At 39.3% G+C, this 18,625-nt stretch overlaps 1 protein-coding gene across 4 annotated transcripts in view; it reads left to right on the forward strand.

Annotated features, from left to right (window-relative positions):
• The window catches only part of UACA (uveal autoantigen with coiled-coil domains and ankyrin repeats), a 95,672-nt gene that overhangs the window by 70,162 nt on the left and 6,885 nt on the right, over window positions 1-18,625 (forward strand). For all 4 annotated transcript variants that reach the window (XM_027067663.2, XM_015071394.3, XM_027067664.2 and 1 more), the window contains 7 exons: window positions 2,056-2,124; window positions 5,751-5,858; window positions 6,389-6,421; window positions 6,928-7,026; window positions 12,620-12,656; window positions 13,535-13,587; window positions 15,380-18,118. In XM_027067663.2, coding sequence (XP_026923464.1) covers window positions 2,056-2,124; window positions 5,751-5,858; window positions 6,389-6,421; window positions 6,928-7,026; window positions 12,620-12,656; window positions 13,535-13,587; window positions 15,380-18,118 — 3,138 coding nt within the window. The remainder of the gene's footprint in view (window positions 1-2,055; window positions 2,125-5,750; window positions 5,859-6,388; window positions 6,422-6,927; window positions 7,027-12,619; window positions 12,657-13,534; window positions 13,588-15,379; window positions 18,119-18,625) is intronic.

Below are 18,625 nucleotides of genomic sequence, written 5' to 3' on the forward strand. Positions count from 1 at the left end.
GCTGTTCCCTTCCAGGCTTTCAGCTTTTCTCTAGTGAGAGGAGCCTGAGCACTTGCGAACCCCGGAGAGAGGCCTCAGGTACCCTCTGAGAAGTCCTGATCATCATTCTCTCTGAACATCATTTCTCTTCCTCTTACCAGAATCCGAAAGCTACATTAACGCATGTTCTCCTTTTCCACCCATCAGAATTAAGTCATACTTCATGCATGGGTCACGTCTTACGTCACTTTACCTTTCCATCTGGAGCAGCCATTTCACCCTTCTCTTCCATTCCTCACGCAACCTAAGTGGGAGTGGAGTGAAAAAACAAACTGTACCCTGTTATGTCTGTATCAGCCATCCTACATGGGATCAGACCAAAGTGATTTCTGAATTACAGAGATAGTTAAGATAAAGAATTGTCAAATATTAATGTGGGAATGGTATTCTGTTTAGTGCTCTAGGAGTTATCTAAGTGAATGCATGGAGTTAATATTCTGCTAGGAACAGTAAAACTCACTTATTCCCGTTATTTATTGAATACATTTAAAAATATCTGCTGTAAACAGGATTTGTTCCTGAACTAAGGGACAGCTAATCCCTGTTATCAAGAAGACCACAGTATAGTTTTCAAAATAAGACTTCTTCAGTTGTTTGCTTAACAGACATCTGTGAGGCACCTACTATATGCCAATTACTGTCCTAAGTGCCATGGAATAATAGTGCTGTGCGAAGTCCCTGCCTCGCGTCGCTCCCCGCCTAGGGAGAGAAATGAAAACCAAGCAAATACTAGTAGTTAGCATCCTGGCATACACTTTGAAGGAAAGTGGAACGGGATTAGGGGATGAAGAAGGAGAGGGCAGGAAGCTATTTTAGATGGCGTGGCCAGCAAAGGCCTCTCTCAGGAAGTGACATTTGATCAGAGGTCTGAAGGAAGCGAGAAGGGAGCCACAAGGGCTCTGTAGGAGAAGCCTCACGGGCAGAGGGAAGGGCAGGTGCCAGCCCCCTGATACAGGAACATGTTGAACATGTCCACGGGGCAGTAGCAGGTCAGAGTGGAGGAGCGATAATGCACTTGACCGAAGAGGAGAAGAGGCGGGCGAGGTAAGCAGATGTCAGATGATGAAGGGCCCTCTGAAGGGAAGGCGGGGGTGAAGGTAGAGTGAGGAAGCAGGTCAGATCTCACATGAGGAACAGTCCTTTGCTGGAAGGAATGAGGCTAGAAATGTAGTTTGGACCAAATCGTGGGTATGAAATATCTGTCTAATGGGACCTTGCCCCTCTCATTAGAATGGTAGTTAAAACATCTGGTGAAACAAAACTCGACAAATAATACAAAATATAAAAAAAAAACCTTGGAGAATTAAAGTATTAGTTGTTTTTTTTTAAAGCTCTCAAAAAGGAAGACCATAGCTTTCTAAACTATTATGTAGATTAAAAGGTCAGTTGGGGCCAAAAAAAAAAGGTTTTACGCTGTCTTTTTAATGTTTTTATGAAAGCACCATCTGGAATAAGGTTTCGAAGCGGTAAGTGTACAAAATGACATGTCCTGAACCAAGTCATTTTAGAGATCTTCTGTATAGCTCTGATCAGAGGATTGTCTCTCTCTTTCTTCCCACACCCTTTGTTTTGTAGTTTATCAGTGCTTAGAAAAGTAAATAATTTCCGTATTTCATTTTAACATTAATGTAAGTCCCCCTCCTTCTTCATTTTCAATACTAGATTTTTTCCTTTGGGAATAGTTGATGATGCCTTCTAACGCAATGTTAGTTTTGGGTCTAGCGTGAATCCTACCTTTTAAATCTTGGTGACTTTAGTTAAAATAAACCCTTCACAATTCAGATTTTAAATTTTGTTATGTCTTCGTATTTCAAAATACATCATACTTGATTTATTTAAAACTTAAGAGTTGCCGTCCATTTGGAGTTTTAAGTGGAAACACTGCCACCTTGTGTTTTGTACAGCAAAATTTAGCGTTGGATAAGCTTCAGAGCGCTGATCATTGCCTACTGAGGAAAATGTCCTTCTCTGTATTTTCCTACTTGCTAACCTGTGTTTTCTTATGTTTCACCAAAGCGAAATTTGCCATACATGCTAGATGAAGTAAATATGAAGTCAGGTCAGAGGGAGCATCCAAACATTCAGGTAAAAAGAAAAAAGTGGTGTCTTCCTTTGCAGCGAATGGCAGTGTTGTTTGTAGTGGGGTCGGGTGAGGAGAAGGAACAAGAAACGAGAGAAAATGAGTGGGAGAAAGGAGGGCAGCGTGTTATGTTTTGTGATTCTGTCTTCTTGCCATATCTTCTAAAAGAATTGACGTTTGAAACAAATGGTTGGGTTGTATTATCTTACAGAAAGTATCGTTTTCATATGTATTAGGAGCAAATAATTTAACAACTTTATGTAACTTTTTGTTGATTTAAATATATCTGTTTTGGGCCATAAATTCTAAATTTGTATTTATTTTTAAAAATGAATACAAGTTTAAATATTGTGATTAAAAATGATGGTTATTAATGTAAATAAATATTTACTTTTGTCTAATGCAAGTATTTTTTATTTTGATCAAAAAATCATTTGTTAAGCACACAATATTTTATGTTCATCAGTGTTCAAAAAATAATTATTATGTGGATTAATGTCAGAGGAAGATTCCATAATTAAACGGCTTATTTTATGACTGAAACACCGTTAAAATATACATTGTATAGCTGTTTTCCATATGATAAAACAAAAGCATTTTATTTGGGCTTTTTTAGTTTACTATGTGGTATTAAGAAAGTGAACTATAGCCCTAAATTGGAGCCTTAAACATGTCATCAGAGCACTGAAATAATAATTAGTTTAGCAAAAGCAGTAGAACACTCTCATGAACTTGAGAGATGTTAAACAGAAGTTAAAGTGGCATATTCTTCTATTTTCTATTTCCAGGTGATTCTTTTATTTTGTACTTACTAGAATCATGGTGGTTTGCTGTGTTGTATATGCTTGTATTAACTAGACAGCATGGGACCGTCGTCTGTAGGCATACCTCAGAGAGACTGCAGTTCAGTTCCAGATCATCGCAATAAAGTGAATATTGCAGCAAAGCAAATATTGCAATAAAGCAAGTCAAATGAACTTTTTAGTTTCCCAGTAGATATAAAAGTTATTTTTGCATTTTACTGTAGCCTGTTAAGTGTGACGCAGCGTTGTATCTAAAAAAACCCCCAATGTATATATCATAATTTAAAAATAGTTTATTGCTGGGGCACCCGGCTGGCTTGGTCGGTTAAGTGTCTGGCTCTTGATTTCAGCTCAGGTCATGATCTCACAGTTGGTGAGCTCGAGCCTCTCATCAGGCTCTGTGCTGACAATGTGGAGCCTGCTTGGGATTCTCTGTCTCCTTTTCTCACTGTCTCTCTGTCTCTCAAAAATAAGTATAAATAAACATTAAAAAAATACTTTATTGCTGAACCTGGCTGGCTCAGTCAGAAGGGCGTGCGACTCTTGATCTTGGGGTCATGAGTTCGAGCCCCATGATGGGTGTACAGATTGCTTAAATAAATATTTTTTTTAAAGAAAAAAGAGAAAAAAATAAAAGTACTTTATTGCTGAAAAATGCTAGACATCATTGGAGTTTTCAGTGAGCTGTCATCTTTTTATTGGTGAGAGTCTTGCCTTGGTGTTGATGGCTGCTGACTGATAAGGGTGGTGAGTTGTTGAAGGTGGAAGTGAGTGTGGCAGTTTCTTAAAATAAGATCACAATGAAGTTTGCCACATCGATGAACTCTTCCTTTAGCAAAGGTTTTCTTGGTAGTATGCTGTTTGGTAGCATTTTCCCCACAGTAGAACTCCTTTCAGAATTGAAGCTGATCCAAGACGCCTGGGTGGCTCAGTCATTTAAGCGTCCTACTCTTGATTTCGGCTCAGGTCACAGTCTCAAGGTTCATGGGTTCCAGGCCCATGTCTGGCTCCATGCTGACAGCGTGGAGCCTGCTTGAGATTCTCTTTCTGCTCCTCCCCTGCTTTCTCTCTCTCTTTCTCTCTCTCCCTCTCTCTCAAAAATAAAGAGATAAACATTAAAAAAAAATTGGAGCTGATCCTTTCAAACCCTGCTGCTGCTGTATCAACTAAGTTTATGTCATATTCTAAGTCCTTTGTTGTCATTTCAGTAATCTTTCCAGGATCTTCACCAGAAGTAGATTCCATCTCAAGAAACCACTTTCTTTGCTCATCCATAAAAAGCAACTCCTCAAGTCATCAGTTTTATCACGGAATTCAATCCCGTCTTCGGGCTCCACTTCTAACTCAAATTTTCTTGCTGTTTGCTGCACATCTGCAGGTACTTCCTGCAATGAAGCCTTGAACCCTTCAGAGTCCTCCATGAGGGTTGGAATCCACTTCTTCCAAACTCCTGTTAATGTTGATATGTTCTTAATGGCATCTAGAAAGGTGAATCCTTTCCAGAAGGTTTTCAATTTACTTTGCCCAGATCCATCAGAAGAATCTCTATCTAAGGCAGCCATACAATACATACAAAATGTACTTATTTTTTTTTTATTTAAAATTTTTTAAAATTTATTTTTGAGAGAATGAGAGAAAGCCAGGAAGCAGAGGAGCGGCAGAGAGGGAGAGGGACAGAAGATCTGAAGTGGTCTCTATGTGGACAACAGAGAGCCCCATATAGGGCTCGAACTCACAAACCGTGAGATCACGACCTTAGCCGAAGGCAGATGCTTAACCAACTGAACCACCCAGGCACCCCCAAAATGTATTTTTTTAACTAATGAGCCTTGAAAGTTGAAATTACTCCTTGATCCATGAACTGTAGCATGGATGATATGTTAGCAGCCTTCATAGAATTGAAGAGAGTTAGGGCCTTACTCTGGATTTGGCTTATGGGAATGTTGTGGATGGTTCTGGTTTGATCTTCTATCCAGACCACTAAAACTTTCTCCATATCAGCAGTCAGTCTGTTTTGCTTTCTTATCATTCATTCGTTCACTGGAGTAGCCCTTTTTCCTTCGAGAACTTTTCCTTTGCATTCACAACTTGGCTAACTGGTACAGGAGAGCCAACTTTGGGCCTTTCTCAGCTTCTGACATGCCTTCCTCAAGCATAATCATTTTTCGCTTTTGATTTAAGGTGAGAGACGTGTGATTCTTCCTTTCACTTGAACAGTTAGAGGCTACTGTAGGGTTGTTAATTGGCCTAATTTCAGTATTGTTGTGTCTCAGAGACTAGGGAGGCCCGAGGAGAGGGAGAGGGGTAGAGGAAGGATCAGTGGGTAGAGCAGTCAGAACATACACACTATTCGTTGGTTAAGTTTATAATCTGAGATCGGCACAGGTCATGGTGCCCCGAGACAGTTACAGTAGTATCCTCAAGGATCACTGAGCACAGGTCACCATAACAAATACAATTAAAAAGTTTCAAACATCGAGAGAGTTACCAAAATGTGACACAGAGACAAAGTAAGCAAATGCTGTTAGAAAAATGACACCCATAGACTTGCTCAGTGCAGGGTTGCCACAAACTTCCAATCTGTAAAAAACACCGTGTCTGCAAAGCACAGTAAAGCAAAGCACGATAAAATGAGTATGCCTGTGTGTGATTTCTGATCTACAAATTTTAGGTCATTGAAATGTCATCGAAACTATTGTGTATTTGGGCTTAAAGCCATGTTAGAGATGTATACATCCATACATGATAGCAAACTACTTTTAAAATTTTCTTCCATAAGAATTGCTCTTTTAAGGCCAGTCTAGCACCTGTTATCTTTACTATTTAAGGATCTGGAGATTGAAAATGAAGATTTGAAAGAGAGGTTGAGAAAAATTCAGCAAGAACAGAGGATATTACTGGATAAAGTCAACGGTTTACAACTACAGCTGAATGAGGTAAAGAATCTACCTCATCTAAAAAGTTTTTTAAATGTTTTACTACCGGTAATCGTCCTTGACAACAAATCGTTAATGATCGCCTGTCACATTAAGTCACCGTGCTAGATGCTAAAGGAGGTACAGCCAGGTCCTTGCCCTTGAGGAAAGTTATATCTTACTGGGATCTTTACAGGAAACTTTCAGTGTCACATGTAAGAACAGAGAAATACTGTTGGTCGATGGTGATAGCAAAGCTCTGAACTCTAGTGGGGGCCCCGGGATTGGAGAGGAAGGAGCAGACAAAAGACGTGAGGAAGAGGAGTAAGTAGGAGTTGATAAGTGATGGGTTCTCAGGAGAATCAGTGCATCTGAGCCTGGTTAGTGGGAAAAACAAATGAAAGCTCAGACCACAGAATTGGTCACCTAGAGACGTGTGCTTCTTATGTCCTTGTTCCCAATCCTAAAGACACACGCTAGTCTTTTAAAATGATACTCGCCAAGTTCATGCCTTTTAATAACGAAAGTACATTTCTTCTTTTTAAATTTAGGAAGTAATGGTTGCTGATGATCTGGAAAGTGAGGTAGGATGATAGGTTTTACTTTAAAGATATAAAATCTTACGTAAATGGAAAATGGTACTGCTGGAGAGGTTTGAATCTTGAACTGAGTTGGGGATGAGGATTCTGTTTCTGGGTATTGCTTAAAGGGGAAAACAAAACGTACACGTGACTGTGAAAATGCACGTTAAGTACAGTAGCATGGGTTATCATAAACATTTTGTTGTCACTGCCTCTGAATGCCTGATTTTCTGTGAAACTTCTTATGAAAAGATGTAAAGTTCTAAACGCTACAAACAAAATGTCTGAAAATGGTAAGATCTAAAACAAACAACGGACCTTTGAATTTTTCATAGTATTGTTGGTATGTGTTCTATATTAGTATACTTGTAGAAATTTTCAACTCTACTAATAGTTAAAAATACTAAAAAAAATTAAAGTAATTTTAATTCACATTTTCTGAAACCCATTTTTAACCCAGTTGCAAGCACAGAATGATTTTGCTCTGTATTTATTCCTTTCCATTTCAGAAAGAAAAGCTGAAGTCCCTTTTGGCAGCTAAAGAAAAGCAACATGAAGAAAGCCTGAGAACTATCGAGGCTCTGAAAAATAGATTTAAATATTATGAGGTACAGAAAGCTTAAATAAATTATTTCATATAGCACAAAATGGGCAGTGATAAGGAGCTTGGAGTCAGACTTAAATTTGAATGATCACGTTTTTCTTTATTGTGCAACCTCGGGCAATTCATTTAAAGTCTCTGAGCTTGCTACCGCTTTCGCAAAATCGGGGGGATTGTCCCCCTCTCCACAGAGCTGTTGTAAAGGTTAAACGAGACGCCTGAAATTGACCAACGTGTGCCTGGCGTTCTCTTCCGTCCCAGTATCTCTTCCCTAGCTTGCCTCTTTGTCCGTCTTTACCTTTACAAAACTTCATACTTTTACCTGCAAATCTGCAATGATTAGGATAGTGATAATAACAAAGTGTCATAAATGAATAGTATCTTTCCAGGCTTATCTCAGGAGTCTGTGTATATATGCCTTAAGTAGACCACTTTGGTGAGAGTAGTGTCTTAATAAGTCTTAGATTGTATACTCAACTTTGGTTGGATCAGTTAGTTTTCCAAAGTCATGGTTTTTAAAAATTTTTTTTTGTTGACATACAGTATACATTATAGAGTACACTTGTTAAAGTGTATATATGTTGAAGAACTTTCATAAGTCAAACACACTGAGATCAAGAAGCAGAACATCTCCAATACCTAAAAGCCTCCTCATTCTTACTTCCTGTCACTACCCACACTTCTTGCACCAACAGTGACCACTCTCCTGATTTTTAACTGCACAGGTTTGTTCTGAAAGGCCGTAATATATATTTTATAAATGTTCATCACTGGGGTCACTGAAGAAGGTGGCTGATTCAGTGTGAATCTTTTATCTTCATTGGGGAATAGAACTCCAAAGGACATAACAAAAGTAATTTTTTTCTTTGTAAATGAAAAAAATGCATGTAGCTATGAAAAAAGTAAAGACATGGATGAATCTCACAGACATAATGTTGTGTGAAAGAAATCAGACACAAAGAGTGCATACTTCATGATTCCATTTTTATGAAATTCGGAATCAGACAAAACAAATCTGTAGTGAACGAGGTCAGAGTAGAGGCCACCTTTTGGTGACGGGTTACTGACTAGAGGTATGAAGAAGCTTCTGAGGGTGCAGGGAATGTTCTAGATCCGGGTTGTGATTACACAGGGTGCGCATATGCAGAGAATGTATTGCACTGTGCACTTAATATTCATGTATTTTATGCCTCGATACATTGAAAAAAATAAAAGCATGTTTGCATTTATATGACTGAATCCTGAAGATTATTCAGAGATACAGGTTTATAGGCTAATTTAGAACTAGTATAGTGGCTTCTGTCTTTCACATTTGAACATGTTTGTTTTTAAGGCTAATAGTGAAACTTGTAACAGTTAACAGCTCATAGCACCAACCATGTGCCAGGAACTGCTCTGTGCGCTTTGCATGCATTTCATAAACACATCGACTCTGTGTGGTAGATTTTACTTTAACTCTGCTTTGTAAGTGAGGAGACTGAGGCATGAAGGGGCTCTATAAATAGTAAGTGGCAGGGCCAGAACTTGAACCCAGGCAGTCTGACTAGTTTTATCCTCAGTATGGCTTGAATGAGAAAATACAGTTGTGAATATAGGATTTTTGAAGTATTGATCAAAGTTGGATACCTATAATTGAGTACTATTTTTGTATTTTCTTCTACGAGCGGACACTCACATCTTAAGACTAACATGTTTTTCTGGAGCTGTAGACAAACTTGGAGTCAAGTCTATAATTTTCAGTAAGATTATAATATATTATAGAAAAATAACACATTTTTTCTCATAAAAACAATACATAATTTATTTTAGAAAATTTAGAAAATATTATTAGACTAAAAACAGAAGATAAACACACCTATGATCCCAGCACTCTTCGTACCTGACTGATCTCCTTTCAGAACTTGCTTTGTGCATAACTTGTGTTACATGCACATTCAGCCAGAGGTGGGAATATCGTTTTGTAACTTTTGCACGTATTATAGTGGGGACATTTTCTCTAGTCAATAAATAATTCATTTTGATGAATTTTTACATTAGAAATAAGTTTTTACTTTCAAAAAGAAAATTAGAGGGTCCACTTTACATGTGATCCAGTATTTGTGACAGCAGCCATTAAAAACGAAGAATGCTTTATTTATAAATATTGAATATTTACAACTGTGTCCTCTCACATGCTAAAAGTTCCTCCTAAACTGCCAACAGAAATGCTACATTATTTGTATATACAATATGTAGGCAGTTCCCTTATGTTTGTAGAAAAACGTGGAAAAATACGGGTATTTTAGAATGAGACTAATTTTATGAGACAACTCATCAATCCATTTTTATGTGAGTAGTCAAGTAAAGGTAATAAACCCAAACTAAGTTTTTTGAACTCCTTATATGCGGATAGGCCTCTCCCAACCCATACATGTATAAGCCCATTTAGCAACTATTGCAAACTCTAATATTTATTATTACATCTAACAAAGAGCTTAACTAAGCCTGCAGACATCTTTCCATACCCTGGGGGCACTAAGGATTAGTGGAAGTGGCATTAATTTATAGAACTATGGACCATTTTTATTGTGGTCACCTATATCACCTTGACACATAGCTATTAGTACTAATGCAGATACACAAACACAAACTATGTCTGCACATCCTTTATTAAATTGAAAATAGTTGACCCACAGTTAGTTTCAGGTGTACAACTTAGTGATTCGACAACTCTGTGTGTTATGCTGTGGTCACCACAAGCGTAGTTCCCATCTGTCACCATACAACACTGTTACGATGCTGTTCCCTGTACTGTACCTTTTATCCCCATGACTTACTCCTTCCATAACTAGAAACCTATATCTTCCACTCTTCTTCATCTGTTTTGCCCATTCCCCTAGCTTCTCCCTTCTGGCAACCATAACACTGTTCTCTATATTTATGTGTCTGTTTCTGCTTTTTGTTTGTTCATTTGTTTTGTTTTGGGGATTTCACATATAAGTGCATTTGTCTTTCTCTGTCTCATTTATTTCACTTAGCATAATACCCTCGAAGTCCATCCATGGTTTGCAAGTGCCAAATAGTTCTTGGTGTGTGTGTGTGTGTGTGTGTGTGTGTGTGTGTACATATGCCATATCTTTTTTATCCATTCATCTATGGGTGGACACATGGGTTGCTCCCACACCTTGGCTATTGTACCTAGTGCATATATCTTTTCAAATTAGTGTTTTTGTTTTCTTTGGGTAAATTATCCGGTAGTGGAGTTACTGGATCATATGGTGTATTTCTATTTGTAATTTTTTGAGGAAACTCCATACTGTTTTTCATAGTGGATGCACCAATTTACATTCCTACCAACAGTACACAGGGTTCTTTTTTTCTCCACATCCTTGCCAACACTTCTTATTTCTTGTCTTTCTGATACTAGCCATTATGATAGGTGTGAGGTGATATCTCATTGTGATTTCAATTGCATTTCCATGATGGTTAGTGGTACTGAGCATCTTTTCATGTATCTGTTGGCCATCTGCATATCTTCTTTGGAAAACTGTCTTTTGAGGCCCTCTGCCCATTTTTTAAATTGGATTATTTGGGGGAGGGTTGGCTTGTATAAGTTCTTCCTGTATTTTGGATATTAGTTCCTTATCAGATATATGATATATCATTTACAAATATCTTCTCCCATTCACTAGGTGGCTTTTTTATCTTTTTGATAGTTTCCTTCACTGTGCAAAGGCTTTTTATTTTTATGTGGCCCCAGTAATTTATTTTTGCTTTGTTTCCTTTGCCAGAGGAGGCATCTAGAAAAATGTTGTTGTGGCTGACGTCAGCGAGATTGTCGTCTGTGTTTTCTTCCATGAGCTTTATGATTTCACATCTCACATTTAGGTCTTTAATCCATTCTGAGTTTATTTTTTGTGTATGGTATGAGAAAGTGGTGCAGTTTCATTCTTTTGCGTGTAGCTGTCCAGTCTTCCCAGCACCATTTGTTGAAGACACTGTCTTTTCTCCATTGTATATACTTGCCGCCTTTGTCATAGATTAATTGACTGTATGAGCGTTGGTTTATTTCTGGGCTCTCTGTCCTGTTATGTTGATCTAGGTGTCTGTTTTTGTGCCATTACCAGACTGTTTTTTTATTTTTTTATTTTTTTTTAACGTTTATTTATTTTTGAGACAGAGAGAGACAGAGCATGAACAGGGGAGGGGCAGAGAGAGAGGGAGACACAGAATCTGAAACAGGCTCCAGGCTCTGAGCTGTCAGCACAGAGCCTGACGCGGGGCTCGAACTCACGGACCGTGAGATCATGACCTGAGCTGAAGTCGGACGCTTAACCGACCAAGGCACCCAGGCGCCCCACAGACTGTTTTGATTAGTACAGCTTTGTAATTTATCTTGAAATGTGGGATTGTGATACTTCCAGCTTTGTTCTTCTTTCTCAAGATTGCTTGGGCCATTTGGGGTCTTTGTGGTTCCATTCAAATTTTACTATTATTTGTTCTAGTTCTGTGAAAAATGCTGTTGATATTTTAATAGAGATTGCGTTGAATCTCTAGACTGCGTTGGGTAGTATGGACACTTTTTAAAAATTAGTTTATTCGTTTATTTTGAGAGAGAGTGCATGTGCACACAGGCTGGGGAGGGGACAGAGAGAGAGAGAGGGAGAGAGAGAATCCCAAGCAGGCTCTGCGCTGATAGTAAGGCTCGATCCTATGAACCATGGGATCGTGACTGAGCCGAAATCAAGAGTTGACGCTTAACCGGCTAAGCTGCCGAGGAGCCCCAAGGTAGTATGGACATTTTAACAGTATTAATTCTTCAAGTCTATGAGTGCGGAATATCTTTCCATTTGTTTGTGTCATCTTCAATTTCTTTCACCAAGGTTCTTAGTTTTCAGAGTATAGGCCTTTCACTTCCTTGGTTAAATTTCACCTCTGTGTATCTTTACTCTTGAAGGTATATGTTTCAGTTTGTTTGTTAGATTCTGACTTGAAAAAAAAAAGGAGCAATTGAAACACACTTCAATTCAGAGTACCTAAAATTTCTCTCTTATTCTCCTTTTCCTAACCGACACATTGACGGATTTATTACTAACTGTGTGTAGTGTGCCTCAGTTTCCTTTTCTGCTCTCTGTCTCCCTTTGCCTTCCAAAGTTTTCTGTATTTTAAATTCTGAAAAAAGAGGTTACACTAATATTTCACAGGCAGTGAGGTAGGGTTCCCGCTCCCAACAGGGGTAAAGTCAGTATTGGAGGCACAGGTGGCAGCTTCTTCCTTTTGAGGTAAAACAGCAACAAAGAGCATGCGCTGAAAGTTGTTGTAGTTCATTTGGGGCTCGGTTGTTTTTTTTTTTTCTTTTGAGCAATAAAATTTTTCCTTGGAACACTTGGCTGCCTTTATTAAAATGCCTAGTGAAGTAGTTTATTCCCAACTGATCTCTCTAATTGTTGCTAGTGCTGTGACTTTTTTGTGGTTTTAAAGTAGAGTAATACTCGGGAGAAACAAGGAATGTTGAAAATGTGGTTTTAATGGTTGGATCATTTAGAACTGAAATAGATACAGAATGTAACAAAATGAAGCAATATTCACCCAAATGTTTTAATTTATGCTTCTGATTTCAGAGTGATCATTTAGGATCAGGAAGTCATTTCAGTAACCGTAAGTATGGAAGCATAGATTATCATTACTGTTCACCCAGTTCGGACAAGGGAGAATGTTTACGTCTGTTTGTTTTGTCTAACTGTATATGCCCTTCTTGCTGCTAAATGTCAAATACTTGTGTGTTAAACCTCAACACATCGAAGCAGGAAGAGGTTAAGATGACTGCTGTAGCCTCGAACAGAAAATCTGGCAATCCTGAGGCTCCGATTTTCCCTAGCCACTTGCATTTTTAAGTTGGATATTGTGTGCATGGCCAAACTTACCTTGTTGATTAGTAGATATTTGTCTTGTGATATTTGGAGCTTGTTTTTTATGAAAAGAAACATGACATAGTTTTCTCATTTGGAGAAATCTTTGGATATAGTCTCAATGCAGGGAAGCATTTTAAAATGAGAAGTTACATAAATAATTATTTCTTACTTAAGAGTATATGTAATTAGTATTAACTTCGGTTTTTTGTTTGCTAGTTCTAAAGAATTTCTCTACAAAATCCATTTTTTGCTTCCTAGTAAATATTAAATTATCCCTTAAGTACAATAGTAATGTTTATCCCGTAAGTTGTAAAGAACACCATTTTTATTTTGACTGATTATAAGATATGTATTTTATAATAATCATGTAGCTTATTTAGTCTAACAGTCTTATATATTTCTAAAAACCAACTTAGTTTCTACTCAGAACAACATAGATACTTCCCTTATGTGTCTAGAAAAAATGAAGAAAACCAGGGGTATTTTAGAACAAGGATAACTTTATGTTTTAACTCATGCTTTTCTTTAGTTTGAATAAGAGGAGAGATAATAACACCAAATTAAATCTTAGCCTATTTGGTATGAGTATTTCAGTTAAGATCTCATTTATTTGGATTTATGTAGGAAAAGAAGATATGCTTCTCAAACAGGGTCAAATGTACATGACAGATTCACAGGTAATTGTTTTTTAATTAAAAATATTTGTACCTTTTTAAAAAGAGGAAAACCGTTTTGTGTATTAATTGAATACAAAAATGAAATACAGAAATTCAATATACATTGAATAAGGCCTTCATTTTCAAAGAAAAGTTGTTCTTGGTGTTCTGAGTTTAATAAAAGCCTATAGTACTGTTTCTGGTGCCCTCTAGAGTGTTTTGATGACAGTAGCTTAAATAAGAGATTTGAATTACAAGTTCATTGTCTTTGATAGTAAGCCTATCAAACAAGTCTTTGTTCGGTTAACTCTTCATATTTACCCATATAAAGGGGAAGCCAACTACGAGTAATTCAGAAGTCATTTTTTTGGACTTTGAAATGTATTTTTCCTTGCATTCCAATATATATCCTGTGTGTTGGAAATTCACCTCAGAATAAGGAAAGCTTCCAAGAGGTAGTGTTGTCTGATTTTCTAACCTGTTTATACTGCTTCCGGTAGATACAGGTTTGCATTGCATGGGAAGGTCAGCACTTCCCATGGCCTGAACTGATAAATATTTGGGCTTTGAAAGGCCCTTTTACATACCATCATTTATAGGCAGAGTGAGTTAGCCTTTGTGATGTCTAAGATCACTTGAAGCTGGAAAATTCTAAGATTCTAAGTTGAGAAAATGAGTGTCACCTGAGAAGTATTTAAGATTAGATAAATATTGGATTGTAATAAAGCAAGTATGGAAATTGTAAAGCTGTGTAAGTAATTGCTAAATTATAGTAGTCTTAGTCTAAAGATCATTGGTGAATTGAAAGGTAATTTAAAAGCAGACTAAAGGCTGCGAAATTATTCCATGTTGTTGCTTTTCTTCTTGATCCAGGGCAAGACGGTGTAGATTTAACTGAACAACAGTAAAACCTGCCTGTTAAAATGGTGGAATGTATTCACAGCACATAGCTTTTATCCATGAGTTCGTACTTGTAAGGAGCCCTTGCTGTAATAGGCTGTGTGGGAAAAAGTAAGATAATTGAATTTAGTCTTTCATGGTTACATGTTCTATTTAGGCACTCCTTCACGAGAAGTTTAATTAGACTTCTTTTTGTGTCAACTCTTAGTGGAGGAATAAGATGTCAATAAAATGTTGTACTAAGGTCACATGTTAAGTTTTAGTTTATCCTACTCGAGAGGAGAAAAGTGCTTTCTTTTTTTGTGAGTTAACTAATATCCTCTCAACAACTCATGCTAGCTGTGTTTATTTTGGTGCTGTTTTTATAATTCAAAGAACATTACATTGGGGTTAACAAGGATATTCAGAAATTATATAGCTTCTTAGAAGTTAAATAATATATCCTTCTGTGAAATTATTTGCAGATATAAAATTGCCACACTTGTTTTTATTCAACGGTTTTGACGACTTTCTTCAGAATTGGAAGTCCTAAGCACACTACGTGCCATAAAGCACAGAAGTAATAAATGTGTTTTGATAAAGTTGATGTCACTTGTGGGTAGTTATTGTGAATGGAGAAGGGAAGAGGAAATGGTCCCCAGAGGCCACAACTCTTTTCCTTCTTTGTTCTGCCAGAAATACACTTACAGTGAGCAGACTTTCAAAGTATCCCTGCTTGAGAGCATTTTAAGGGAATCATACCCAGAATTGCTTTTCTTAACCTCAAAAATCAGTACTGTATTTTTCCAATACGCTAGTCGGAAAACCCCTTGACTACTGATGATGTGGGAATCTAGAAGTTTGGCAAATAAGTAAATGTCTTCTTTAGGCTTTTGTGATCAGTATCTCTTTTTTTGTTTGTTTCCCCTTTCAGTGTACGTCCCCAGGGGTGCCGGCCCACATGCAAAGCAGGTCTATGTTAAGACCACTGGAGCTGTCCTTACCCCATCAAACCTCATATTCTGAAAATGACATTTTAAAGAAAGAGTTAGAAGCAATGAGAACGTTCTGCGAGTCAGCAAAACAAGACCGACTCAAGCTCCAGAACGAGCTGGCTCACAAGGTGGCCGAATGTAAAGCTTTAGCATTAGAATGTGAACGGATCAAGGAGGACTCAGATGAGCAGGTAAAGCAGTTAGAAGACGCATTGAAAGATGTGCAGAAGAGAATGTACGAGTCAGAAGGTAAAGTAAAACAAATGCAGACACATTTTCTTGCCCTTAAAGAGCACCTAACGAGTGAAGCAGCTGCGGGGAATCACAGACTAACCGAGGAACTGAAGGACCAGTTGAAAGACATGAAAGCAAAGTACGAGGGCGCGTCAGCAGAAGTGGGGAAGTTACGAAACCAGATCGGACAGAGCGAGATGCTAGTAGAAGAGTTGAAGCGGGATGCAGGCAAGCTGGTGGAAGAGAACAAGCGACTGCAGAGGGACTTCAGTATGTGTGAGACGGAGCGAGACAAGAAAGGCAGGAGGGTCACGGAGGCGGAAGGCCAGGTCAAAGAACTGTTGGCCAAGTTGGCCCTTTCCGTTCCGACGGAAAACTTCGAGAGCATGAAGAGCTTGTTGTCAAGTGAAGTCACTGAGAAGGCCAAGAGAATAGGAGAGATGGAAAGGGAGCATGAAAAGTCACTTAGCGAAATCAGACAGTTGAAGAGAGAAGTTGAGAATTGTAAGGCCAAGCTTGCTCAGCACGTCAGACCGGAGGAGCACGAGCAGCTCAAGAGCAGGCTGGAGCAGAGGGCGGGAGAACTTACGAAGAAGATCACCGAACTCACGTCGAAAAATCAGACGTTACAAAAGGACGTCGACAGGGTGTATCTGGATAACAAGCTCCTCAGCCAGCAAGTCCGTAACTTAACAAGTGAAATGAAGAGTCATTACGTTCCTTTACAAGTGAGCGAAGAAATGAAAAAGTCGCATGACGTCATGGTCGGTGAGCTGAATCAACAGCTTGTAGATGTCACGCGGAAGTACACGGAGCAGAAGATGGCCATGGAGAAGCTGCTGGTGGAGAATGGCCGTTTGAGTGAGAACGTCAGCCACCTCGAGACCGCGTTCGTGCCTCCTGAGAAACACGAGAAGGAGGTCACGGCTTTGAACTCCAGCCTTGCTGACCTCAGGCAACAGCTCTCTGAGCTTCACAAAAAACGTGCCGGAGACCAAGAGAAAATACATGCACTCCTGTCCGAAAACACCGCGTTGAAAAAGAGCCTGAGTACTCAGTACGTGCCAGCTCCAGCCCACGAGGAGATTAAAGCCGCACTGAGTGGCACCCTAGATAAGACGAACAGAGAATTACTAGATGCGAAGAAAAACATCGAGGATCTCAGTCGGGAACTTGTAAAAACAAAAGAGGAGAATGAGCTACTCAAAAGAAACCTGGAGGACACTCAGAACCAAATGAAGGCCGAGTACATCAGCCTCCGAGAGCACGAGGAGAAGATGGGTGCCGTGAGTCAGAGCATGAAGAGGGTACAGGATGACAGTGCGGAAATCCTGGCCAACTACAAGAAGGGCCAAGAGGAGATCGTGACGCTGCACGCAGAGATCGAAGCCCAGAAGAAGGAGCTCGACACGATTCAAGAATGCATCAAGCTCAAATATGCTCCAATCGTCAGCTTCGAAGAGTGTGAAAGAAAATTTAAAGCGACAGAGAAAGAACTAAAAGAACAGTTATCCGAGCAGACACAAAAATATCACGTCAGGGAAGAAGAGGCCAAGAAGTGCAAGCAAGAGAATGACAAGTTGAAGAAGGAGATTTTCACTCTCCAGAAGGATTTGCAAGATAAGAATGTTCTCCTTGAGAGTGCTCATGAAATGGAAAGAGCGCTAAGCAGAAAAGCAGAAGAGCTAAACAAACAGTTCAAAGACCTGCTGCAAAAATACACGGAGGTAAAGACCGAGAAAGAGAAGCTGGTCGACGAAAATGCCAGACAGGCTTCGGAGATTCTCGCAGCCCAGACCCTTCTGCAGAAGCAGCATGTTCCGTTGGAACAGGTTGAGGCCCTCAAAAAGTCTCTGAACGGCACAATCGAGAGTCTCAAGGAAGAACTGAAGAAGAAGCAAAGATGTTACGAGAAAGAGCAGCAGACAGTGGCCACCCTGCATCAGATGTTGGAGAACCAGAAGAACTCGTCGGTGCCCCTGGCAGAGCATTTGCAGGTTAAGGAGGCATTTGAGAAGGAAGTGGGGATCATCAAGGCTAGCTTGAGGGAGAAGGAAGAAGAAAACCAAACCAAAACCCAAGAGGTCTCCAAACTCCAATCCGAGGTGCAGAACACTAAACGAGCATTAAAAAAATTAGAGACGAGAGAGGTGGTTGATTTGTCTAAATATAAAGCAACAAAAAGTGATTTGGAGACCCAGATTTCCAACTTGAATGAAAAATTGGCCAATCTGAATAGAAAGTACGAAGAAGCCTGTGAGGAGGTTTTGCACGCCCAAAGGAAGCAGCTGTCTGCAAAGGATGAGAAGGAATTGCTCCATTTCAGCATTGAGCAAGAAATCAAGGACCAGCAGGAACGGTGTGATAAGTCCTTAACAACCATCACAGAGTTACAGAAAAGAATACAGGAATCTGCCAAACAAATTGAAGCGAAAGATAATAAGGTAGGCACCGAGCAGGCGGCACGGCTTTGCGTCAGGACCCCCGAGCGGAACTGCCCGAGTGGAATAGGGCCCCTTTACCGCAGCATCCCACAAGACAGGTTTCCAGAAGCATTAGCTGCGGGACCACTAAATGCCACCTTTCCGGTTAGTCTACTGGTGTGCAAAAAAATTCAGAATTGAGAAAATAGTTAAAGTCACACAAGCAAAAGCATTTCTCCTCTGGTTTCCTCAACTGGCATAGCCAAGAATTGAGGAAAGATGAGGAGACTCCAGGTTCACTTGCCTCAAAAGTGGTCAGAGTCCAGTGGGTTTTAGGGTTACCTGAAGGGTGATTGAGGGAGAGGAGGAAGAAAGCTGTGTTTCCAGGCTACAAGAAACAAAGGACACTGGGAAGCACCCCAGACTTGATCTTGGCATTCACCCACACCAGTGACCGAGCCCTCCAGTTCCGTGTACATTTTGTCCTCATAACTTCCCACAGACTGGTCTCCGCACCCAGAATGTCCT

Source organism: Acinonyx jubatus, chromosome B3, assembly GCF_027475565.1.
Source record: "Acinonyx jubatus isolate Ajub_Pintada_27869175 chromosome B3, VMU_Ajub_asm_v1.0, whole genome shotgun sequence".
Taxonomy (NCBI): Eukaryota; Metazoa; Chordata; class Mammalia; order Carnivora; family Felidae; genus Acinonyx; species Acinonyx jubatus.